Genomic DNA, 24897 nt, shown 5'->3' on the forward strand with positions numbered 1-24897 from the left:
GGACAGCTGTAACATTAGTATAAAATCAAACAATAATTAAATTTCCTCCTAAAAACACGTCAAAATCAATTTGAAGTCTAATTAGACGGCTTTCTGCAGGGTGTGGGTTGGGAACTGTAAGTGCTCATTGGCCCAACTGTTTGTGCTGATCTTATATGGGGCTGTGAGAATGCTGGGAGGCCTCTTTCATATCAATTCTTATACAAAAAGAAAAGGGGAGCCCTGACCGAACACCTGGCAGGACAACGTCTTGCAGGCCCTGCAGAAAGATGTCCAATCCCGCAGGGCCCTGATCTCTTGTGGCAGAGCCTTCCACCAGGCCTGGGTTGAAGAAGTCAAACTCTTCCTAAGTAAGCTTGGAAGTTTCTTCAGTGCATCACTGGGCAGGCAATGAATAGTCTCTGGCAGACCTCATAAGGTGGGCAACCTCTGGCATGGGAAGAGGTGGAGAGTCTGTTGGGTTGCTGAGTTGATCCTTGCTCTCTAGGTGCCTCATTACAAATGAATAGAAGTCAGGACTGAGAGAATACAAACTTAGGGCTGGTTCTCAAGGATATTAAACGCCCTCCACACCCAATATTTTTTTCAAGGGGGTTTCAAACATCCTATCATAAATAGGGGATCTTTTGAAACTTTTCTGCTACTTTTGAACCCTGGAAAATACCCACAAAATACACTCATTCTCTCTGTTCATGAAGACCAGTGAGACCTGCACAGAGCAGGCAGCCCAAATTCACTTTCAAGTCTAATGCATCTAGCATATTATTTTCTTAATGGTCCCTGATTGTGCAAAGTTGAGAATATAAACATCATCTGCCCCTAACTACTATAGTTACATCCCTCTAGTTTCTTGCTACAAATTTCATCATCTGGGACCATTAATTTCCATAACACAACTAGGTGGTGACATAAACTGGATGATTGCTGCAATCACATCTAAGTGCCTGTAAACCATCATAATATGATTATCCCCCCTGTAATTATTAAATTACGAATAGAAGACACTACTCCCCATATAAAGGGACTTGCAAATGTGAGCTGCATTATTATTAATGAAAATAGGAGGGCGCTACTAATATCCCTTGTACATTTCCAAGGTATGACGAGATAGCCAGCGCTTGGTCAGTCTGATAACAGAGACTTTATCCTGCACCACCTGAGCCACAGATCAGCCCCTAGTGTCTACTTAAGTCAGGCTGCGCAGGCTTTAGTACAGGACTCAGCGAAGGATAATGTGGGGATGGGAGAATTTATGTACAAGAAGAATTATTTCATGCAAGATAGTTGGGTCTGTACTATGGCTATCAGTGCTTTTGCCTCAGGTGACATGCAAGATTCCTAATATTAAATGCAGCGTCAGTAATCCCCTTCCTATTCTTCACAAGTCCTACCAGCCAGGAGACCTCGTCATTGCTGGTATTATGTCTCAGATCTACATATTCTTCAACTCAATAGACTTCCAAACATGTCCTTCTAATGACCTCTTTGATGACATGGTGTAAGATTTGTTTTCTAAAACCCTCTGGTATCACATATTTATTATATTTTCCCTGGAAGAGCCAGGCCCATAGATCAGCGTTAGATCCAGTGAATGGGAGAAGAATGGCAGCTCAACTTTCCCTGCCTTTGTCAAATAATTGCATCATACCTGTAGCTAAGCCACATTAATCATTTTATCCTTTTAGATGTGGCAGCCATGATTCTAACATTCCAAGCCTATTTCCCTCAGCAGCTCAAGGAGCAATTCAAAGCCGGGATCTGCAAGGTGGATCAGCCAGGGTTCAGCCAGCTGAAACCCCTCATCCCAGATCAGACAGATATATATTGATGTAAGGTCCCCATTCGAGCTAAATTGGAGCTCACCTGGCTCATACAAGGCCAGGGTAAGACCCCAAAAGGGGAGATGTCCCAGGTACATGGCAGTGCTGGGGCAGGTGGAGATCTATTCCATACTCCATTGGGATTCAACTCTTTTTTAAAGGCTTAGTTCCCCAGTTTAGGGCTGGAATCTGTGTGTGCTAATGTCCCTCCAGATTTCCCTAGACTGAGATAGATTGATCTGTAAAATATATTAGCTCAACTGAAGCTTAGCAGATGTCCCATCCAGAAGGAAAAGCACTGTGGCACAGCATGTACATAACTATCATTTCAGGATCATGACACAGCTCTACCAACATATCCTGGCATTAGTATTTGCTGTAAAGGAGATCAATGTAAACCCCCAAATCTTACCCAACCTCACCCTGGGCTTCCACATCTATAACAGCCAGTTCAGTCCAAGCTGGACCTATCGTGCCTCCTTGGAACTGCTCTCTACATATGGCAGATACATCCCCAACTACAAGTGTGACCTCCAGAATAATCCCGTAGCCGTCATTGGAGGCTCTAACTCTGAAGTCTGTCTCCACATGGCAACTATACTCAGCATCTACAAGATTCCACAGGTAAAATTCTCCCAGAGCAGATCTCATTGGGTCTTCTTTTGAGGCAAAGGCACGGCACTTTGCAAGTTCTGATAGATCAGCTGTACCTTTACAACTGTCGCTGTGTTATTATTGCTTAATATATGATATTATGATGTTATTATTGCTTAATATATGATTACTGCCATGGAAATAAATGGTGAAGAGCTGGACAGATATCTTAATATAAATTTTGTTGTTTAGTCGTGTCCGACTCTTCGTGACCCCATGGACCAGAGCACTCCAGGCACTCCTGTCTTCCACTGCCTCCCGCAGTTTGGTCAGACTCATGTTCGTAGCTTCAAGAACACTGTCCAACCATCTCGTTCTCTGTCGTCCCCTTCTCCTTCTGCCCTTCTCCTTGTGCCCTCAATCTTTCCCAACATCAGGGTCTTTCCCAGGGAGTCTTCTCTTCTCATGAGGTGGCCAAAGTATTGGAGCCTCAGCTTCAGGATCTGTCCTTCCAGGGAGCACTCAGGGCTGATTTCCTTCAGAATGGATAGGTTTGATCTTCTTGCAGTCCATGGAACTCTCAAGAGTCTCCTCCAGCAAATACTTGTGTCTAATTGTGCTGATCTATGCTTGAAGTAAACTGGCTGAGGGACTACAGTCAATATACCAGTGTGGTGTCCTATGGGTGTTATGGAAATCCAAATTTCATCAGCCCCAGACAGCGTGGTCAGGGCTCATAGATGATGGGAGTTCTAATCCAACCACAGAATATGGTGGAAGCCCTGCTATGCCAGTGCAATGTAAGACATGGCACTACCATGAAAGGCAAATGCGCACAGTTCTTTGTGTAGGCTGGCCCAACCCTCTTTCAGTATATACTTTCTGCTACTATAGTTTCACAAGTGAGGACAAAGTGAATTCCTTTGCTAGGATAGTCGGCTTAGAGCAGAGCTTTCCAAACTGTGTGCCACAACACGTTAGTGTGTCGCTGTGTCGCACGAATGCTCCCCACACTCCCCCCAGGGCTGGAAAAGGGCTAGTTTAACCTCCGGTTTGCTAGTAAAATTGAATTACTGTGTCATGAAATGATGCATCTCTAAAAAGTGTGTCACCAACATGAAAAGTTTGGAAAGCTCTGGTTTAGAGAATTGGTCAGCATATTTGTACCTTTGAATTCCAACACTTTCTCTTAAGCGTGAGAAAAACTGATAAGCTCCCAGGTCACTCAACAACAACAGTAAGAAATCCGAAATCTAGGTTGGATTCTGACTGCTGCCAGTATAAGTTGAAAAGTAAACCACTACACTCTTTTTAAAAAGTATCTCATCTCCTCATTTCCTACCTTTCATTTAGCTCATCTACGGCTCTGCTCCAGTGGGAAAAATGAAAACTGAAGCTGCTTTCTACCAACAAATGTTCCCAAATATAGACCATCAGTATGAAGGGATTCTCAAGTTATTGCTACATTTCAGGTGGACATGGACTGGTGTGTTGACTGTGAATGACGAGAATGGAGACAGGTTTATACAGAGCGTGGTTCCAAAATTTATCCTGAGAGGAATCTGCTTTGATTTCATAGAAAGATTTCCAACAATTACTTATTCTAGTGGTTTTACAGACATGGTTACAGATGGGCTCAAGACATTTAATATTGCCATGAGAAGTACTGTCAATGTGTTGCTCATTCATGGTGAAATTGATACCATGCCACTTTTGAGAGCATTTCCTGACATGTCAAAATATGAAGATATACCAATGAAGGCTAAAGGGAAAGTTTGGATCATGACAATCCAGATGGATTTCACATCACTTCCCTTTCAAGGAGATCAGGACATTGATTTCCTCCATGGTGCTCTATCCTTCGCAATTCACTCAGAGGAGGTCTTGGGATTCCAGGAATTTTTTCAGACGAGAAATGCCATCTTGGAAAAAGAAGATGGCTTTATGAAGGTATACTGGGAAAAGGCATTTGAGTGTTATTTCCCTGATTCTGAGGGAAATATGCAGGATGGCAATATCTGCACTGGGGAGGAGAAGCTGGAGACTCTTCCGGGGTCTATTTTTCACACGAGCATGACTGGCCATAGCTACAGCATCTACAATGCAGTCTATGCTGTGGCACATGCCTTGCATGACGCGCATTCATCTCAGTTCAAATTCAGAACAATCATGGATGGAGGGTGGCTGAAGTTTTGGAATCAACAGGTGTGGAAGGTAATATCAGGAGCGCAATAATGCAGGAATGCTCACCGTACCCTTGGAAATAATAAAAAAGGAAGAATCCACAGTTATTAATTACCCTTCTTTTGGGGGGGGGGCTTGCCAATCAAAAGGTCGCCATTTTGAGTCTGTGCGATGGGGTGAGCTCCCATTGTTCTGTCCCAGTTTCTGCCAACCTGGCAGTTCGAAAGCATGCCTGTGCAAATAGATAAATAGGTACTGCTGTGGTGGGAAGGTGAACAGTGTTTCCATGCGCTCTGGCTTCTGTAACGGTGTCCCGTTGTGCCAGAAGTGATTTAGTCCTCCTGGCCACATGACCCAGAAAGCTGTCTGTAGACAAACACCAGCTCCTTCAGCCTGAAGCGAGATGAGCGCTACACCCCACTTAACTTTACCTATATAGTTATTAATTACCCTTCTATTCCCATCCTTTTCCCCCCTCCCGAATTTAGCTCAGCCACTTGGTGAGAAGTAGCATCTTTAATAATAGTGCTGGGGAAAAAGTTTATTTCAACCAAAATGGAGAACTGGAGTCTGCATTTGATATAATGAACTGGGTGACATTTGCAAACCAGTCTATTCTTCAAGTAAGAGTTGGCAGGATAGACCCTCAGGCCCGCTCGGGCAAACAGTTCACCATTCATGAGGATGCAATTGTGTGGCCCAGCAGATTCAACCAGGTACGGTTTAGGCACCTTTTGGTGGGCTCTGTCTAAAAAGTGTCATGGCAATACATCTGTCTGTAGTCATCTTCCTTTGCGCCTTCATTTACACACTGGCAGGTAGGCTCACACCCTTTGGAGCATGCCACAAACCTAACTGTGCTATTGCTAATCATGTCCCCCATGTTTGCATGTTGGGTGGCAGATGTGAACATGTTTGTTTACATATGCATCTTGCTATCTGTTTATAGGGACTTGGTGCAAAGAAGACTCTGCTCATACAGTTGTCCTAATTGCATGGACCACACATGACATACATAGTTCTCTATGAGTACTAGTGCATGATGATATTTAGTGCTTTGTTGTTCGTTGTGTTTTTACCCTCCTGTGCTATTCTTGCATTTTTACTTTATTCTGTATATTGTAAGATGCCTTCAATTGGTTTTGTATCAAAGTGATAAATGAAATAAATAAGTTTAATCATGATATAATAAGATGTTTCTAGACACTGCTTCTCTTACGTTCCATTTAATATGCATAGCAACATAGGAAGCTGCTTTGTAACCAGACAATTGACCCATCTAGCTCAGTACTGTCGACACTGACTGGCAACTGGTCTCTGGGGTTCAAGACTAAGGTCTTTCTGAACTCTAACTGGAGATGCTTCTGTATGTAAAACATATACAGTATTCTACTGTTGAGCTATAGCCCTTCCCCTAAGGCAAGAATGGGGAACCTTCAGCCCTCCAGATTTTTCTGAACTGCAACACCCATATTCCCAGCAAGCATTGCCAAGACCTGAAGGTCCCCCACACCTGTTCTAAGGGATGCAGATGTTGGAGTCAGTCTGGGGAAACCAAGTCATGTTTATAGCGTATATGTTTCTATGATTTTATGTACAGGCACTGCCCCTCTCTCTTTGTAATGACAAATGCCATTTGGGTTATAGTAGAACCAAGAAGGAAGGGGAGCCATTCTGCTGCTATGATTGCCTTCCCTGTCCAGAAGGGAAGATCTCAAACCAGAAGGGTAAGTAGTATAATGGAAAACTTTCACAAATGACTTAATCTCAATATGTTTAACTATCCTTTGCACATGGTGTGTTATTTAATTTTACTTTACATGGGTAGTGCAAAGTGACCCAGCTTCATCTGGTGGCCCAGCTACGCCCCTATCTGGACAGGGATAGCCCAACTACTGTTGTCTATGCTCTGGTAACCTCTAGGTTAGATTACTGCAATATGTTATACTTAGAGCTGCCTCTGAAGATGGTTCGGAAACTTCAACTAGTGCAGAATTCAGCAGCCAGGTTGCTCACCGGAGGAAGACGGTTTGAGCATATTACACTGATCCTGGTCCAACTGCACTGGGTACCAGTTATTTTCCGGGCCCAATTCAAAGTGTTGGTTTTGACCTATTAAAGCCTTAAATGGCTCAGGACCGCAATACCTCAAGGACCGCCTCTTCCCATATGAACCTACCTGGACCCTGAGATCATCTTCCAAGGCCCTCCTTCATGTGCCGCCTCCTCGAGAGGTCCGGAGGGTAGTAACACGAGAACGGGCCTTCTCTGCAGTGGCTCCCCATCTTTGGAATGCTCTCCCCAGGGAAGTTTACCTGGCACCTTCGTTATACACCTGTAGGCGCCAGGCAAAAGTGTTCCTTTTTAACCAGGCCTTTGGTTGATCTTATTGTCATCCAACACCCTTTTACAATGTGGCTCATTTGGTTTTCTTTTTTATTGGGTTATTGTTTTTTGTTTTATTTTATATGTTGTGGTCTTGTTTGTGAATTACTATTACTATTACTATTACTATTATTATTATTATTATTATTATTATTATTATTATTATTCAATACCAGCTACTAGGTCATGGTTGCATGGGTAATCTGAAATGCACCAAATTTGCATATTTTGTACACAAAATACATTTCCTTATTTCATCAACCTCCCCATCTCATTCAGCCTGACTGATTTGTAACCTGGACTTACAAATACAAAGCTGTTGTATGTGTGTGTTATTTATATCCCACTGCAACCCCATTGGCCTTCAACATTTCACCTTTAAGAAACATTTCACCTTTAAGAAACTCTCATCCATCTTGGACATTTCACCTTTAAGAAACTCTCATCCATCTTGGACTCCTTTCTCTCTCTTTGAGTATTTCTGACCATGGGCTCTCAAAAAGTAGCTCCTTAAACTTTTTGAAATAGGCTTTCTTAAAGTCCAGAGTGCAGGTCTCACTGCACTCAGCCTTCCATTGCCTATATATCATGAAACCCAGGAGGAGATGATCACTTCCTCCCAAGTTACTTAGTACTTCTACTTCATCAACCAGGTCCAAGATACAAGATCCCCTTGTTGCTTCTTCCACCTTCTGGGAAATTAAATTGGCATTATTATACGTAGAGGTAGTAACAAAGTTGCTACTACAGAGGTCTGAGACTGAATTCTGATTCAGAAAAGAAGTTCCATACCTCTTCCATTCATTATGATGTGGAAATTACAAAGTGATTATAGCCCCCCCCCCGCCTTTTTCAGAATCGGATTAAATTTCCAGGGATAGTATCCCCTTCTGAGTGGAATCCACAACTAGCTTCCAAGCCTCCTATCTCTGAGTACAGTATCCTGTATATATAATTGCATAAGAAAGACAGAGATAGGTTTGTCATACATCTACCTAGCATCCATCTTTCTACGTTTTGTAAAATTAATATTGGCTTCCCCAAGTATCTGCTTAGTGATTATTATTATTTCTTTATCCTTGATTATTCCACTGTAAACAGGGATTCCCTATTTCAAACCTTATGTTTTCTTTTCCAGACATGGACGACTGTTTGCAATGTCCAGAGGATCAGTATCCAAATCATGCCCAGGATTCATGCATTCCAAAAGTCATAACTTTCCTGTCTTACGAAGAAGCTTTGGGGATGACTTTGGCAATATTGGCTCTTTCCTTTACATTCATTGCAGCTTTAGTGCTTGGCATCTTTGTTAAGCACCAGGACACTCCCATTGTCAAAGCCAACAACCGGAATCTCACCTACACTCTCCTCATTTTCCTCCTGCTCTCCTTCCTTTGTGCTTTGCTGTTCATTGGCCAACCCAAAACGCTGACATGCCTTCTCCGACAAACTGCTTTTGGCATTATCTTCACGGTAGCTGTGTCTTGTGTTCTGGCCAAGACCACCATTGTAGTTCTAGCTTTCATGGCCACCATGCCTGGATCCAGAATGAGGAAATGGTTGGGGAAGAGACTGGCTGTTTCCATTGTTCTTGGCTCCTCCCTGATTCAAACCACTATTTGTACGGTGTGGCTCTCAACCTCCACCCCATTCCCAGATTTCAACATGCACTCAGTTGTTGAAGAAATTATACTAGAATGTAATGAGGGCTCAGTCACCATGTTTTATTGTGTCTTGGGTTTCATGGGTTTGCTTGCCACTGTCAGCTTCTGTGTTGCTTTCTTAGCCCGTAAGTTGCCTGATAGTTTCAATGAAGCCAAGTTTATCACCTTCAGTATGCTGGTCTTTTGCAGCGTTTGGTTGACCTTTGTCCCAACCTATCTCAGCACAAGGGGGAAATATATGGTTGCCGTGGAGATTTTCTCCATCTTGGCCTCCAGTGCTGGGTTACTGAGTTGTATCTTTTCTCCAAAGCTTTATATCATTGTGTTGAGACCTGAGTTGAACAACAAGGAACAGCTAAGAAGAACAAAACAATGAAATGTTCTAAATTATTTGGCGCCAGTTCTTTTTAAATTAGCAATGTGTAAGTGACAGGAATTAAGCCAGGGGGAAATAACTCATTCCTATGGCCTTTTATACTAAGGGAAAGTGTATTTCTTGATATAGAAACATTGACAATCCACCACACCCAACTCCCCATCCCACTCACCTCTTTCCCCCCTTCCTCATAATTTCTCAACAAGTAATATTGATGTGTAAAAATGATGCATGAGACACTGCACTACCTTTGTAACCCAAGAAAATCCTTAATAAAAATAATTATAAAGAAAAGAAAAGAAAGTGTATTGGTTTTAACAAAATAAAAAAAATTCCTTCCAGTAGCACCTTAGAGACCAACTAAGTTTGTCATAGGTATGAGAATACACATGGGCTAAATTATGCTGTAATTTATTGGACTGAGACCTATGTTACTGTTGCATTCTATATTGTTTATTTACTGTAGATAAAATGCAATGTGAACTGCAGTTTGGATCTAGACTTACTCATAATTAGAATAGACTGAAAGAAATGAAACATAGAATAGTCTCATTGATGTACAATATTTATGTTTAATTGACTTCTCAATATCTAGACAAAAGATAATGTATGTGAGATACTGGGCTGGATCCAGACTCATAATAGTATTTATGTTCAAGTGAAATAGGCTAAACTACTAAAACTGTCTGGATCAAAACCTTTCTGTTATTTTTTTAATCAACAGAAGGAACTGTCTACTTATTGCACTTCCAGAACAGTAATCCGTAATTGTTGTTATAATAGCTTGTGTGGAAAAAAGCTGAGTATTTGTCAGTCTGTTTAAGTTTCGTACTTTGGAAAATATTTATGTGACTTCTGCTGATGTCAGTGTGTAAGCCCTGATGTCAGTTGTGTAAGCCCTGAATTTGAATCATTTTTTAAAACCTGATCAGCCCAAATGAACCTTTCCTCCTCTGGAGGCAAGTCGGGATATTTGTTTGCTATGTAACCAATGTAATGGAAATCGTTGTATCCTGCTCAATACACACATTTGGGGGCAAAACTCTGGATCACAACAGTTTCCCATGAAATCAGCTCTGGCTTCTTCAAGGAGCAACAGACGTGATTATTATGCAACACAGTCAAAACATCTCCAGATATATTTTTTTTAAGGGAAGCATTTGGGTGTTCATATTCAAAGCATGTGCTATCCGAGAAAGGCTGGATCAGCTCGAGAGGAGGAGAAACTGGAGACATTGAAATTCTACTTTTTGTATCTATTTAAAAATTTTATTTTCCATTTGTTGCAACTTGCTGTAACCTCATGGAGAAGGACGGATAATTAACTTTAAAAATAAAACTACACCTGCAGAGTGAGTAATAGAGGGAGATTCTGCCCTCTGGTCTGCTCCTAGGTTTGTCCCCTTCATCCAGACACAGCCCATGTACCACACATCTTATCAGTGGACATGGGGGCACAAGAAGCTCGGTTGACTGCCCCCCCCCCGATGCAGTGACACCACAAAGAAGGACCAAATGTGGTTTTCATTTAGATTCTAAAACATTCAAGTTTTGAAAATTTGGGTCCATTTGGAACTTCTGCAAAAGTTGACTCCACCTCAGTGAATAAATATAATTGAAACCAGTTACATGCCTTTGTTGTTTTTCTTTTTAAGACCTCAGTTGTGAACCCACCTGTAACTATAACAAGTTAAAACTTCCTTCCACTGAGGATTGCCCAGAGAAGACTTCAGCTGAGATGTGAAAAACATGTTTTCTTTTGCAATATTGCAGAGAAACAATGAATCAGATTAAGTTTTTAACAGAGCTGCAATTATCAAATTAATTACCATTATTTCTACTTCTTCCCCCTATCCTTGAGAATGTCTACTGGTCCCATGCAAAATAACAATCAAAGACTAAGGGATGTTATTAATATCTATGTGTCACTCAGAGCTGGGCCTATAGACACAGTTCTGAATAGCCACCTGTTCTTTATTCTGTATTGTTCTGCCATTTAATCAGTTGGATGAGTGATCATTCAAATTCCAAAGAATTGCAGAGCAGTTGGCTTGATGTCTACCATAAAACCCTCTGCAAGATGGTAGTATTTGGGCTGGTGGTGTTCCTACTGCTTTCACAGGGGATATGCATATTTGCTCCTATTCCTCAATGTTCTATCAAAGAACCTGTTCCTATTATTCACAAATATTATCAGGCGGGAGACCTCATCATTGCTGGCATTATTTCTCAGATCTACATATTTTCAAGCACCATATCCTTTGAAAAACACCCGGCTCAAGAACTTTCTGATGACCACATGTATGTTGCTTTAAAGCCATATCATATTATTTTAATGATACTATTCCTAGACATGCTGCTCTTTTGTACGAGATTTGGGAGCAAACTATTGGAAGTTTATGTTGCCTTATTGATTGTCTTTAGAGCCAGTCAGTTAGTTTTGGAAGAGTGATGCTCTGAGGAGTCTTGACGGATGAAAATATTTGTCCAGGATTAACTGTTTCTGAAGCTTGAAGTTTTAGGAGGGCAATGGAAATAGCATCAGGGAGTCTAGCTTACTTTATCTGTTCTGTTTCACATGATCAGATCATAAGAATCTTTATTTGCAGCAACAACTAGCCATAGCAATAAAGTAAGATATACTGAAGACAGAGATAAAAACTTAAATATACAAAATACATTTTAGAGATTTACATCAATAAAAAAATAGATCTTAATCTCATTGCCTCTGCTAGAAACCTTGCAGTTTTGGCTGTTGAATGAAGTGGCATGCCTGGAGGTGTAGGCACAAATGCAGGCATGGAAGGACAGGTCAGAGTATAAGATAATGTATAGCTGTGCTGCAAATTTCTATTGCTGCTGCTGCTTCTGTTTGCAACACAATGACTGTATGTTTGTAAATGAGATGATGTTTCAAGTTGGAGGTCCTTATTTAAACTACTTTTGACCTTGGCCTTAAAATTTATTCATTTGCAATATATTAATTAATTATACACTGAACTGAAATGTTGTGAATGTGATGAACTGAAGCCGATGGTATTAATGCAACACATGACTCTCACCATATGACACTTGATAAAGGGTCCTGACTCAGAACTACCAGCACATCCTGGCCTTGGCATTTGCTGTGAAGGAGATCAATGCAAACCCCCAAATCTTGTGCAATGTTACCCTTGGATTCCACATCTATAACAGTCATTTCAGTGCCAGCTGGACCTATCAAGCCTCCATTGAACTACTCTCCAGACGGGCCAAGTTCATCCCTAACTACAAGTGTGATGTTGAGAATACTCCAGTAGCAGTCATCGGGGGACCAAACTCTAATGTCTGTCTTCACATGGCAACTATCCTGTGCATGTACAAGATGCCACAAGTAAGACGTGTGTGTGGAGAACATCTAGGTTGAACAACTCATTTGAACTTCATTCACCTCCATCTTGATGCGTCTTGCAAGCTGGAATGGTTGTGACTGAAATAGAGAGACACATTCATTATTATTATTATTTTTAAAAAATATTTTTTATTGGTTTTACAACAAAAAACAGCACACACACAAAAAAAACAACACACTAATACAATAAAGCACAATAACATAACAATAAAAAGAAACACAAAAATCCAAATAGTCAATCCTTTTCTTTTAACATTATATGAGGGGACTTCCTCGAGTTCCCTCCATCTGCGGTTCATTTCTCCTTTATCTTTAGCAATTTCCAATTCATTGTTAAAAATTCCTTACAATTTCAAATCTCTCATGCATCTGTTTATATTCACAAAATTCCTAAATCCACAGTTTCTATACACTTCTAAATCTAATTTTAATATACAGTTATATTAATATACAGTTTTAGCATATTTTTAAAAGTAGATTTTAAAGTCTTTCCACTCTTCCTCAGTCGCTTCTTCTTCCTGGTCGCGAATTCTCCCGGTCATCTAAGCCAGTTCCATATACTCCATCATCTTCATTTGCCAATCGTCCACTGTCGGTAATTCCTGAGTCTTCCAATTCTTGGCCAATAATACTCTTGCCGCCGTTGTGGCATACATGAAAAAATTAACATTTTTCTTCGGAATCTCTTTCCCAACTATACCCAATAGAAAGGATTCTGGTTTTAGTGAATGTATTTTTCAACACTCTCTTCAGTTCATTATAAATCTTCTCCCAGAAATCCCTTACTAGTGGGCAAGTCCACCACATATGATAAAAAGATCCTTCCTCTTTCTTGCATTTCCAACATTTGTTATCTTGGTTATGATACATCTTAGCTAATTTTACTGGTGTAAGATACCATCTATACATCATTTTCATTATATTTTCTCTTAAAAGACTACACGCAGTAAATTTTAAATTCTGTTTCCATAATTTTTCCCAATCCTCCATCAAAATATTATGACCAACATCCTTTGCCCACAGTATCATAACATTCTTTGTTCGTCTTTTGTGTGCCACTTATACATTCTGGAAAGTATTTTTGTTTTTGGTTCTAACAATTCTGTTTCCAACTTTGACTTCTCTAATTGAAAACCAATTTTCCTATCCAACTTATATACTTCATTAATCTGATGATATTGGAGCCAATCATCAAGCTTATTCTTCAACTGTCCATATGTTTTTAACTTAAATTGGTCTCCTTCTTCCATCAACATGTCCCTATATTTTAACCAACTGGTTTCCATATTCAATCTTTTATGTGCTTTAGCCTCCAAAGGTGAAATCCATTTAGGTGTTTTTCTTTCTAATAAATCTTTATATCTAATCCATACATTGTACAATGACTTTCTAATTATATGGCTTTTAAAGCCTTTGTGAACCTTCACCTTATCATACCACAAGTATGCATGCCAGCCAAATGCATTATCATATCCTTCCAAATCTAATAGATCAGTATTTTCCAACATAAACCATTCTTTCAACCAGCAAAATGTAGCCGCTTCATAATAAATCTTTAAATCCGGCAGGGAAAAACCTCTTTCTTTACTATCAGTTAGTATCTTATATTTAATCCTGGGGTTTTCCCCCTGCCATATGAGGACCTTTTGCCATTCTTTAAAACAATCCATCTTATCAATTATTGGCAATGATTGGAACAAAAATAACATCTTTGGCAATACATTCATCTTAACTGTTGCAATACGGCCCAACAAAGACAGTTTCAAATTCGACCATATTTCTAAATCTCTCTTAATTTCATTCCATAGCTTATCGTAATTGTCTTTAAAGAGATTCAAATTCTTTGCAGTCATATTTACCCCAAGGTATTTCACCTTTTTAACAAATAACAAACCAGTTGCTTCCTGTAATTCCTTTCTTTCATTAATATTTAAATTTTTATCTAGCACTTTGGTTTTACTCTTATTCAATTTAAATCCTTCAGAATATTATTGAAATAAAATAAACCTTGTGGTCTACCATCTATATCTGTCTGCCTATCTATCTGTCTATCATCTATCTATCTATCTATCTATCTATCTATCTATCTATCTATCTATCTATCTATCTTCTATCTATCTATCTATCTATCTATCATCTATCTCTACCATCTTATTCATTTTTGTACCCATAGTTAAAAAAATGGACAAGGCCTCATGGCTCAGTGACACAAGGTTAGTTTCCTACTCATTGTCCTTCTTTACTGGACCATTAGCTAAATTTTCCCATGCCACCTAAATATAGCATGAATTCAGTTCCAGAGATTTTTTTACCCATTAGATATATTGAATGTGAAATTTCCCCTAGCCTATATAGCCATGTGACCACCAGTGTAGTGGTGGGTGAGGAATGGGGTGACCACAGGTCAGATATATTTTCTAAGATTATGTATCTGATTCATTGCATCCATATCAATCTTTATAGATATTTAATACTGGATTGCCTTTGGTATTCAAAGATAAAACAATTTGTGGGGAAAGCACAATTTGCCATGTCTCTATACTCACAAAGCTGCAAATGTTTCTCTTCGCTTCCCTTTTCAAATCTAGCTCATATATGGCTCTTCTCCAGTCATGAATAACGAAACTCAAGCGGTTTTCTTTCACCGGATGTTCCCAAATGGTGCCTTTCAGTACAAGGGAATTCTCCACCTACTTCTGCATTTCTCATGGACGTGGATTGGAGTTGTTTCCCAGGATGACGACAATACAGAGAGCTTTATTGACAACATACTTCCTCTACTTTCCCAGGGTGGCATCTGCTTTGACTTCATTGAAAAATTCCCCAAACTAACTTCTTCCAGTGGCTTTGGAGACATGGTAGGAGAGGGCTTCAAGACAGTCAATGTTGCTATGTCAAGTACTGCCCATGTTGTGCTTGTGCATGGAGAAATTCAGACCATGATGGTTTTTAGAACAATGCCCCAGATTGCAGAAATGGAGAATATGCCATGGAGAACAATGGCTAAAATTTGGGTTATGACAGCCCAGATGGATTTCACTTCATTCCCCTTCCAAAGACATTGGGACATACATTTTCTCCATGGTGCTTTGTCCCTTTCAGTTCATTCAAAGGAGGTGCTACATTTCCACACATTTCTTCAGAACAGAAACCCTGCTTCAGAAGAAGAAGAAGGCTTCATCAGGGAGTTCTGGGAAGAATCATTTGAGTGTTCATTTCCCACTTCTGCAGCACACAAGATGGACAGGAAAAGGTGTTCTGGGAATGAGAGGCTGGAGATGCTTCCTGTTTCTACATTTGAAATGGGCATGACTGCTCATAGTTACAGCGTCTACAATGCAGTCTATGCAATAGCACATAGTTTGCATTCCAGTTATTTATCACAATTCAAATACAAAGGAATATCATGTGGTGGAAAGTGGAAGCTTCTGAAGGCACAACATTGGCAGGTAATAGCCTGATGAGATGGAAGATTCCACCACATATTTCATGCAACAGCATCGCTTAGATGGTTCGGAAAATTGCATCATTACCAAGGATAGAGTTTTGGCATCCAAATGGTGGTTGAAAAAACAACTTTCTTCTCAAAAGAATCCCCTGCCCATTGCAAGTTATAAAAAGCTGAACAGTGGTTTGACTATAACTAGTGATGGTAAAGCTTTGTAATAGAACTATTTCATAGCACATAATCAATTTATGTGTGTTTTGTGGGAGGTAGTTGCCAGAAATAGGGAGGAGAGTTTGCTTTAAAATGTAATTTAACCATCCCTACAAGTGTTGTCTGTACTTCCATGAACAGCCTGGTAGACTTATTTAGAAGAATAATTTATCATCATATGGTATCATCCCAGAGGCATTGTTGGGTAAAAATTGAGCTCATCTGGAATTTTAGGCGATTTTTTGTTACTGTTGATGCCATTGGCCTGTATAAAGATTTTCAAGGGAACACAATCTGAACACTCCAAGTAAAATATTTTATCACCACATTTCATAGTTCTATGTCTTGCATGTTTACACAATTACGATTTCTCTTCCTCATCATTTAGCTCCACCACATTCTCAGGAGAATTTCATTTAACAGCAGTGTGGGGGAAATGGTGTCCTTTGATCAAAATGGGGAATTGGCTGCTGGATTTGACATTATAAACTGGTTCACATTCCCAAACCAGACCTTCTTCAGAGTTAAAGTGGGAAAGATTGACCCTCTGACTCTCCAAGATAAGAAAGATGCTGTGACCTCCCTGGACAAAGTCTTTACCATTCATGAGGATCTCATCTTATGGCCCAAACAATTTAACCAGGTGCAGTCCTTGCATATTTCAGGCTGTATCGATTACCATAATTTCCTCAATATTCAAGAAGTGGATTATCTAGATACTCAAATGCTTGTAGTTCAATGTTCTTGAAATTTTGAGGTCCCCAGTGAAATAATGGTTTTTTACTAAAACATTCACCTTGCAGAATGCTGAAATTTCATTACTATGCAATGACCTTTGGCCTTTTAATTGTTCTAGTTGAAGGTTGCTGGTAGTAGATAAAAAATGATGACTGTTGAATCACCCATCTAAAGCCATCCTGGACTCTCACTGGTGTGGCAGAAGAACGCTTTTGCAATCCTGTATCCTTTCAATGTTCTCCTATTTCACAGTAGAGAGTTAGATGAGTTCCTATGCTGGTATAAATCTCATTTCAATTGGGGGATATTTCAGAGGATGAAGTTGACTTTTAATTCTTTGTGTCAAATCCATTCCCTTATCTTTCCTGTCACATCTCTCAATGGCCCAGACATGCCCTCTGACTTCCTAGTGCCCTATGGAATGATGTTACTACACAACCCCATTGTGAAGCCATTTCTTAAATGGATAGAGAAGACTGAGATAAAATTTCCAAAATATAAGATCTCAATGTTAGCACATTGTTCTTTCTTTTATGCACAGTCACAGCCCCTTTCCATGTGCAATGACCACTGCCATCCAGGTTATAGTAGGACCAAGATAGAAGGGAAGCCGTTTTGCTGCTACGATTGCTTTCCATGTCCAGAGGGGAAGATCTCAAACTGGAAAGGTAAGAAATTTCATATAGATAGTTGATCTAGTCAGTAGCTCATCAAACTGAACAACTATGGCCTTGCTTATTCACATCAGTTTTTAACAGCAAACATTATCCAATGACCACCCTTTCCTCTGTACAAGACAACATAGCACATCATCACCCCATCGTATGATGGTTCAAGGAGATGTGCAACTCCAGTTTTCAAAATGTGCATTTTTTTTCTGCTTCAAGACGTGCTTAACTCCTTGGTGGACAAGTCTGCTTACCTCCTTTTAGGGGTGTGGTGGTTTTGTGGGACAGCCAGCGCCCCCCCCCCCCACTGCCAATGATACTAGGCTATATGTTGGGGCCTGATCTTTGCCAGAGCGTGAGTTTTGGCTCACACTCCTGGCTTGAAATCCTGCTCCACGTCAGCCTGTCGAATTGGCCAATGGGAGGCTGGTGCAAAGGGATGGGGTCTCCAGAGGTGGGTTTGAGGGAACAACCAGGTCTGTACCCAGGGGATTTAAACCAGCCTGCGCCAGCCCCCAACACTAAGCTCTTCTTCATTGCATCAACCCACCCACACACTCCAGGAATTTTGCATTTACTCATTGAATTGGCATTGCTTTTACAGTGGTACCTCATGTTAAGAACTTAATTCGTTCCAGAGGTCTCTTCTTAACCTGATACTGTTCTTAACCTGAAGCACCACTTTAGCTAATGGGGCCTCCTCCTGCTGCCGTGCCGCCGGAGCACGATTTCTGTTCTCATCCTGAAGCAAAGTTCTTAACCTGAGGTACTATTTCTGGGTTAGCGGAGTCTGTAACCTGAAGTGTCTGTAACCCGAGGTACCACTGTAGTGTGGTCATTGTTGTATTCTTCAATGAGGCTTTGGGCTGACTGACATACAATGCCCTTTTAAATGTACTGTGGAAGGGGGATTATTACTTTGTATTATTATTATTATTATTATTATTATTATTATTATTATTACTTTATTAATATTAATATTAATGTCAATGCCAGACGGCACTAACCTGTTGCCTTCCAGATGATTTCAACTACAACTCTCATTGGTCAAAAGCTGAAAAGCTGTGCTTGCTGGGGTTGATGGAGGTTGTAGTTGAAAGCATTTCAATGCATGAGGTTGATGAAGACTTGACTATATAATATTGATCTCCCTACAAGCACATATGACTAGAAGACATGATCTGCTGCAACACATGAATGGATTACTTTTAGACACACATTGTGCATGGATAAATATAGAATAGTTGGAATCCATTTATTGAATTATAATGTTGTTAATAATTTTACATTTATTAGAATAATTGTATTCCTTTTTTTAATAATTAAAATAATCTTTATTGAAAATCTTTAAAATTCAACATGTAAAAAGAATAGAGTATGGATAGCAGATATAACAAACATAACTACACAGAACAGAAGAAATAAATAAATAATGTCAACCCAAAAATTACTTCAGATGAAAAAAAAAGATTAAAAAAGGGGGGGGGGAAGAATTCTAACTTATGAAAACCTAACAAACATAACAATTTTTTAGTGTAACATAACATAACTTAATATATCTTAACATAACATAACAAATGCAATTTAAAAAGAAGAAGGGAAAAAGAAAAAGAAAGAAAAAAGGGAGATAAAGAAGGAGGGAAAAAAAGAGAAAGAGAAAGAAAAGAAGAAAAGGAAGAAGAGAGAAAGCAAAAAACAAAAAAAAGTGTATATATATTTCGACCACTATAACATTACGCATTGTTAAAATCTACTAACCCCCCACCCTCTCCCCCCTTCACCATATCGTGACTTCCAACCACTCCTATATTCTGATTTAGGTTTCACTGATAAACCGCATACCTCTCTCTAATTTAATTTGTTTTCTTAATATTGTGACCCTCATAAGTCCGCTATTAATTGCGCCTTTTCCACTTGTTTTTGTAAATAAATCTTGAGCGGTTTCCACTCTTCTCCTGCTTTTTCTTCGCTTAAACCTTTAAATATTCCCACTTTGATTGCTGAATTTTGATAATTTATTAATTTGGTCAACCACTCTTCTTTATTTGGTATTTTTTTACTCTTGCAATTTTTGGCGACTAGGAGTCTACCCGCTGTTGTTGCATGCATTAGCACGCATCTGTCTTTTGGTTTTATGTCTTCCTTCAGCATACTCAAGAGGAAAATTTCCGGCTCTTTTTTAAAGGAGTATCTCACTATTTTTTTTTAATTCTTGGTATATCTCATCCCAGAACTTCTTAATTTCTTTGCAGCACCACCAGATGTGTAGGAAGGTACCTACTTCTTCCTTGCACCTCCAACAGGTGTTACTGACCCCTCCGTACATCTTGGCTAACTTCGAGGGGGTGAGATGCCACCTAAATTGCATCTTGAGCACATTCTCTTTTAAATCGTAATTTGAAATATAATTTGAATCTCTAATCCATAAACTTTCCCAATTTTCAACCGTAATTGTTTTCCCCAAATCTTGTGCCCATTTTATCATAACCGCTTTGGTTAACTCATCTTTTGTGGCCCAATCCAACAATAATTCATACAAATTTCGGATAAATTTATTTTTCCCCTCCAATAATATTTTCCCAAATTTGGATGTCTCTCTTTCGAAGCCAATTTTTTTATCTTCACTAAATTTCTGATTTATTTGAAAGTATTGCAGCCAAACATTGCAATACTTTTTGACTTCATTATATTCTTTCAATTTTAAATTTCCATTCTCTTCTTTTAATAAATCTTTATATGTTGGCCAATCTTTATCCATGTTAACCCTTTTAACTGCTATTGCTTCTTTAGGTGACAACCACCATGGTACTTTTGGTTCCAAGACGCCCTGATATTTTTTCCATGTTTTAATTAAAGATTTCCTCACAATACTATTCCAGAAGGTGCTGTGGTTCCCCAATTTTCCTTTCATTAGATAGTGGTGCCAACCAAACCCTACTCCATATCCCTCTAAATCTAAAATTTCGGTATTTTTCAATTCAATCCAATCTTTTAGCCATAGCAGGGCTGCCGCATCGTGATACAGTTCAAAATCAGGTAAACTAAACCCCCCCCCTTTCTTTTTTTTCAATTAATAATTTGTGTTTGATTCTTGGCTTCTTGTCCTCCCAGATGAATTTCATTATATCTTTTTTCCATAAGTCAAAACAATGTGAACCTCCCAAAATCGGAATACTTTGAAACAAAAAAATCATTTTTGGGAGGACACTCATTTTTATCACTGAGATCCTACCCATAAACGAGATTTTTAATTTTTTCCAAATTTCCAATTTGTGTTTAATTTCCTTCCACTTTTTTTCATAATTTTCTTGATACAGGTCAATATTTTTATTTGTTATTTGTATGCCCAAATACTTTATTTTCTTCCTAATTTCAATGCCAGTATTTTTTTTGTAATTCCTTTTTGTCACTTTCTTCTAAATTTCTTACTAACAAACTGCTTTTTTTATAATTTAACTTGAACCCTGCTAATTTTCCAAATTCATTTATTCTTTCTAATGCTCTTGGGACGCTTTTTAGTGGATTTTCTGTAGTGATCATAACATCGTCAGCGAAGGCTCTGACTTTGTATCTTGTGGCCCCTATCTTTATCCCTTCGATTTCTTTATCCTCTCTGATATTTTTTAACAAGATCTCTAATACTATTATAAATAATAGAGGGGACAGGGGGCAGCCCTGTCTCGTACCTTTTTCTATATTAATTTCTTCTGTTGTTATTCCATTTATTATTATTTTAGCTTTTTGTTTACTATATATCGATCCAATTGCTCTAATCATTTTTTCTCCAATCTCTAGATGTTGCAATGTTTTTTTCAGGAAGGCCCACGACACGTTGTCGAAGGCCTTCTCGGCGTCGATTGACAAAAGTGCTGCCTCCTTCCCTCTATTATTTTCAAGACATTCAATTATATTTATTATATTTCTTATATTATCTTTTAATTGTCGCCCTTTAACAAATCCAGATTGATTTTCATGTATTATTTGTTTTAGGAACCAATTAAATCTATTTGCCAAAATACTAGCGAAAATTTTATAATCACAGTTTAATAAGGAGATGGGTCTATAATTTGTGGGTTGATCTAGGTCGGCGTCTTGTTTAGGAAGGAGGGTTATTGTAGCCTTGCATACTCATATACTGGATGGTATCATAGTTTCAATTTTGTTTTGTTTGTTCTGTTCTTCTCCTTTCTTTTCTTTCACATTACAGTAGTACCTCAGCTCCCGACCGCCTTGGGAGTCAAACGTTCTGGCTCTCGAACGATTGAAAACCATAAAGGAATGTTCCAGTTTTCAAACATTCTTTTGGAAGCCTAATGTCTGACGGGGCTTCAGTGGCTTCCAATTGGCTGTAGGATCTTCCTGCAGCCAATCGGAAGCCACACTTTGGTTTTTGAATGTTTTGGAAGTCAAAGGGACTTCTGGAATGGATTCTGTTTGACTTCCCAGGCACAACTGCATTCTCCCACTAAAAACTTTTAATAAATATATAAATATTTTTAAAAGTGCATATGCACAGAAATGTTATGCAGAAAGTATGAAGTTTGAAGTGTATGGATTTCTAAATCATTTCAAACCTTCTGGAAATGCATATATATATCCCCATCCCTTTAAAACTCGTGGTATAAACGTACCCCTGTATCTGGGAAGAGGGATATATACCATTCCTACTGCATCCTTAACGGTGATATTTTTGTGCTACCAACGCTCTTGTAAAGGAAGAAATAAATGAATAAATGCATAGATCAGGGGTCCCCAAACTTACCCGGCTTCAGGCCGGTGCCCACCGCGCTGGTCGTGCGGTGGGCCGGAGGGCGGGGGAGTGCACGCCCGTGCGCACTCCCCCGCCCTCTGGCCCACCGCACGATCAGCGCGCTTCCGGGTTGGAAACAAGCGGCGGAAATCATTTGTACACATGCACATGGGCGTCCCCCGACCCGGAAGTGCACCGGAAATGATGTTTGCGCAAGCACGCAAACGTTATTTCCGGTGCACTTCCGGGTCAGGAGAGGCCCATACGCATGCGCACAAATGATTTCTGGCGCTTTTTTCCAACCCGGAAGTGCACCGCCACGCCACCGTGCCGGTAAGAGTGGGTGGCGGCAACGGGCAGCGGGGGTCGTTGCGGTCGTCACGGGCCTGATAAAAGAGGCCTTCGGGCCGTATGCGGCCCGCGGGCCTTAGTCTGGGGACCCCTGGCATAGATGGATGATAGATGGATGGTGCATGGGCTGAGATTCTCATTAATGCATGCTATGTTCTTTGTATTCTGATTCCAGACATGGATGATTGTTTTCAATGTCCAGGAGATGAATATCCAAACATTGGTCAGGATACATGCCTTCCAAAAACCATTAGCTTCCTTTCTCGCAAAGAGCCTCTGGGGATCAGCTTGGACACTTTTGCTCTCTCCTTTTCTTGCATCACAGCTTTTGTGCTTGGAATCTTCATGAAGAACAAGGACACACCCATAGTCAGAGCAAACAACAGGGGCCTCACCTACACTCTCCTCATCGCCCTCCTGCTCTGCTTCCTTTCTGCTTTGCTGTTCATTGGACAGCCGGAGGTTGTGACCTGCCTCCTTCGACAAATACTTTTCAGCATAATCTTCTCCGTGGCAGTTTCTTGCGTATTGGCCAAAACCACCATTGTGGTTCTAGCTTTCATGGCCACGAAGCCAGGGTCCAGGATCAGGAAATGGGTGGGGAAACAATTAGCCATCTCCATAGTCCTTTCGTGCTCCCTGATTCAAGCCACAATATGTAGCGTGTGGCTGGCAACCACTCCCCCATTCCCAGACTTTGACATACACTCAATGCCAAAGGAAATTGTGCTTGAATGCAATGAAGGTTCCACTATCATGCTTTACTGTGTTCTGGGCTTCATGTGTCTCCTGGCCATTGTCAGCTTCACGGTGGCCTTCTTAGCTAGAAAGTTGCCAGACAGTTTCAATGAAGCCAAGTTCATCACCTTCAGCATGTTGATCTTTTGCACGGTATGGCTGTCCTTTGTTCCCACGTATCTGAGTACAAAGGGGAAGTACATGGTGGCTGTGGAGATCTTCTCCATTTTGTCCTCCAGTTTTGGGTTACTGAGCTGCATCTTTTCCCCAAAATGCTATGTCATTTTACTCAGACCTGATCTGAATAGCAAAGAGCAGCTAAACATAAGAAAGAATTAAATAATTAACAAGTGTTCCTTTGCCTTATCCAAAAGGTTTAAAGAAAGTTATTTGAATCATTTTAATAACCTGATCAGCCCAGGTGAGCCTTCCCTCCTCTGGAGACAAGTCGGGGTATTTGTTTGCTATGTATTCTGAGATCCAGGTTTGTGAATAATCTGTTGGAAACTAACAAACAGGGTAATAGAAGCTCCCTTCAGCTTTTTAAATGGTTAAAAATGCATGTCCTTAATTGTTGTGAAAGAATACGCTTGCTGCTGAAAACTCATGCTGTACTTCCTATTCACTAAATTTTCTATTTAAAAAAAACTTACTTGTCTATTTTCTTATTTCCCCCTCATTCATGTTTTTGTTTGCACTGAGAAAACCAACATGGCACTGAGGTATTATGCAGAGTAGAGATGCAATTGTTATTGAACTATGCAGCCTAGATCAATCCTTTTCCTCATGAACACTGCCTTTCTGGATGGGGGATGCTCACTCCCTTAAAAAGCAACTAAAAGCAGTCTAAAGCAAACTGAGAACCTGATATATTGAAGTTACAGGTAGGTAGCCGTGTTGGTCTGAGTCGAAGCAAAATAAAAAAATTCCTTCAGTAGCACCTTAAAGACCAACTAAGTTTTATTTTGGTATGAGCTTTCGTGTGCATGCACACTTCTTCAGATACACTTGAAACGCTTCTGTTTCAAGTGTATCTGAAGAAGTGTGCATGCACACGAAAGCTCATACCAAAATAAAACTTAGTTGGTCTTTAAGGTGCTACTGAAGGAATTTTTTTATTCTGATATATTGAAGATACCCTCAGGGGATACAGCCTAGAATAGCATCAGCCCATGTTTGTTGCTGCATCACTCTGTTGACTCATGTGAACCTTGTGGTCCCCTAAGACCCCTAGATCGTTTTCACAAGTACTGCTAGGAAGCCAGGTGTCCCCATCTTATATTTGTGCATTTGGTTCTTCCTGCCTGAGTGCTGAACCTTACATTTGTCCCTATAGAAATTCATTTTGCTAGCTTGCACCCAGTTCTCCAGTCTGGCAAAGTAATCCCTTTACATTTGATGAGCATCCTGGCACTTGAGGGGAGCTCAAGCTGGAACCTTCTTCATCCACAGCTTTATCACTCTACCAATGATCTACATAGTGTTGGCTAATAGAGAAGTGTAGTAGTAGTAGTAGTAGTAGTAGTAATTATAGTAACAGCACCATTCTATTATGCTTTGGTCAGACCCCACCTGGAGTA

General features: G+C 39.9%; 2 protein-coding genes across 2 annotated transcripts; both read left to right on the forward strand.

Moving 5' to 3' along the window:
- The first annotated feature begins 1232 nt into the window (after positions 1 to 1232).
- LOC118078004 (vomeronasal type-2 receptor 26-like) lies at positions 1233 to 9023 on the forward strand. The gene is made up of 6 exons (XM_035101720.3): positions 1233 to 1498; positions 2267 to 2444; positions 3768 to 4628; positions 5087 to 5314; positions 6199 to 6325; positions 8122 to 9023. The coding sequence occupies exons 1-6, from the start codon at positions 1233 to 1235 to the stop codon at positions 9021 to 9023; spliced, it is 2562 nt and encodes an 853-aa protein (XP_034957611.3).
- A 2080-nt stretch (positions 9024 to 11103) lies between these two features.
- Positions 11104 to 23656, forward strand: LOC118078003 (vomeronasal type-2 receptor 26-like). The gene is made up of 6 exons (XM_060269552.1): positions 11104 to 11324; positions 12219 to 12396; positions 15003 to 15863; positions 16461 to 16715; positions 17352 to 17478; positions 22755 to 23656. Exons 1-6 carry the CDS (start codon positions 11104 to 11106, stop codon positions 23654 to 23656), a joined length of 2544 nt encoding a protein of 847 aa, XP_060125535.1.
- The last annotated feature ends 1241 nt before the right edge of the window (positions 23657 to 24897 follow it).

Source organism: Zootoca vivipara, chromosome 16 (genome assembly GCF_965207765.1).
Source record: "Zootoca vivipara chromosome 16, rZooViv2.hap1.1, whole genome shotgun sequence".
Lineage (NCBI taxonomy): Eukaryota > Metazoa > Chordata > Lepidosauria > Squamata > Lacertidae > Zootoca > Zootoca vivipara.

Excerpts from the sequence above, each read along its gene's own strand:
- LOC118078004 (XM_035101720.3), top strand. The coding sequence starts at position 1,233 with ATGTGGGGATGGGAGAATTTATGTACAAGAAGAATTATTTCATGCAAG. Across the intron at positions 1,499-2,266 it reads GACCTCTTTGATGACATGGT|CCAGTTCAGTCCAAGCTGGA; the intron begins GTAAGATTTGTT and ends CATCTATAACAG. Across the intron at positions 6,326-8,121 it reads GAAGATCTCAAACCAGAAGG|ACATGGACGACTGTTTGCAA; the intron begins GTAAGTAGTATA and ends TTTCTTTTCCAG.
- LOC118078003 (XM_060269552.1), top strand. The coding sequence starts at position 11,104 with ATGGTAGTATTTGGGCTGGTGGTGTTCCTACTGCTTTCACAGGGGATA. Across the intron at positions 11,325-12,218 it reads GAACTTTCTGATGACCACAT|TCATTTCAGTGCCAGCTGGA; the intron begins GTATGTTGCTTT and ends CATCTATAACAG. Across the intron at positions 16,716-17,351 it reads GGCCCAAACAATTTAACCAG|TCACAGCCCCTTTCCATGTG; the intron begins GTGCAGTCCTTG and ends TTTTATGCACAG.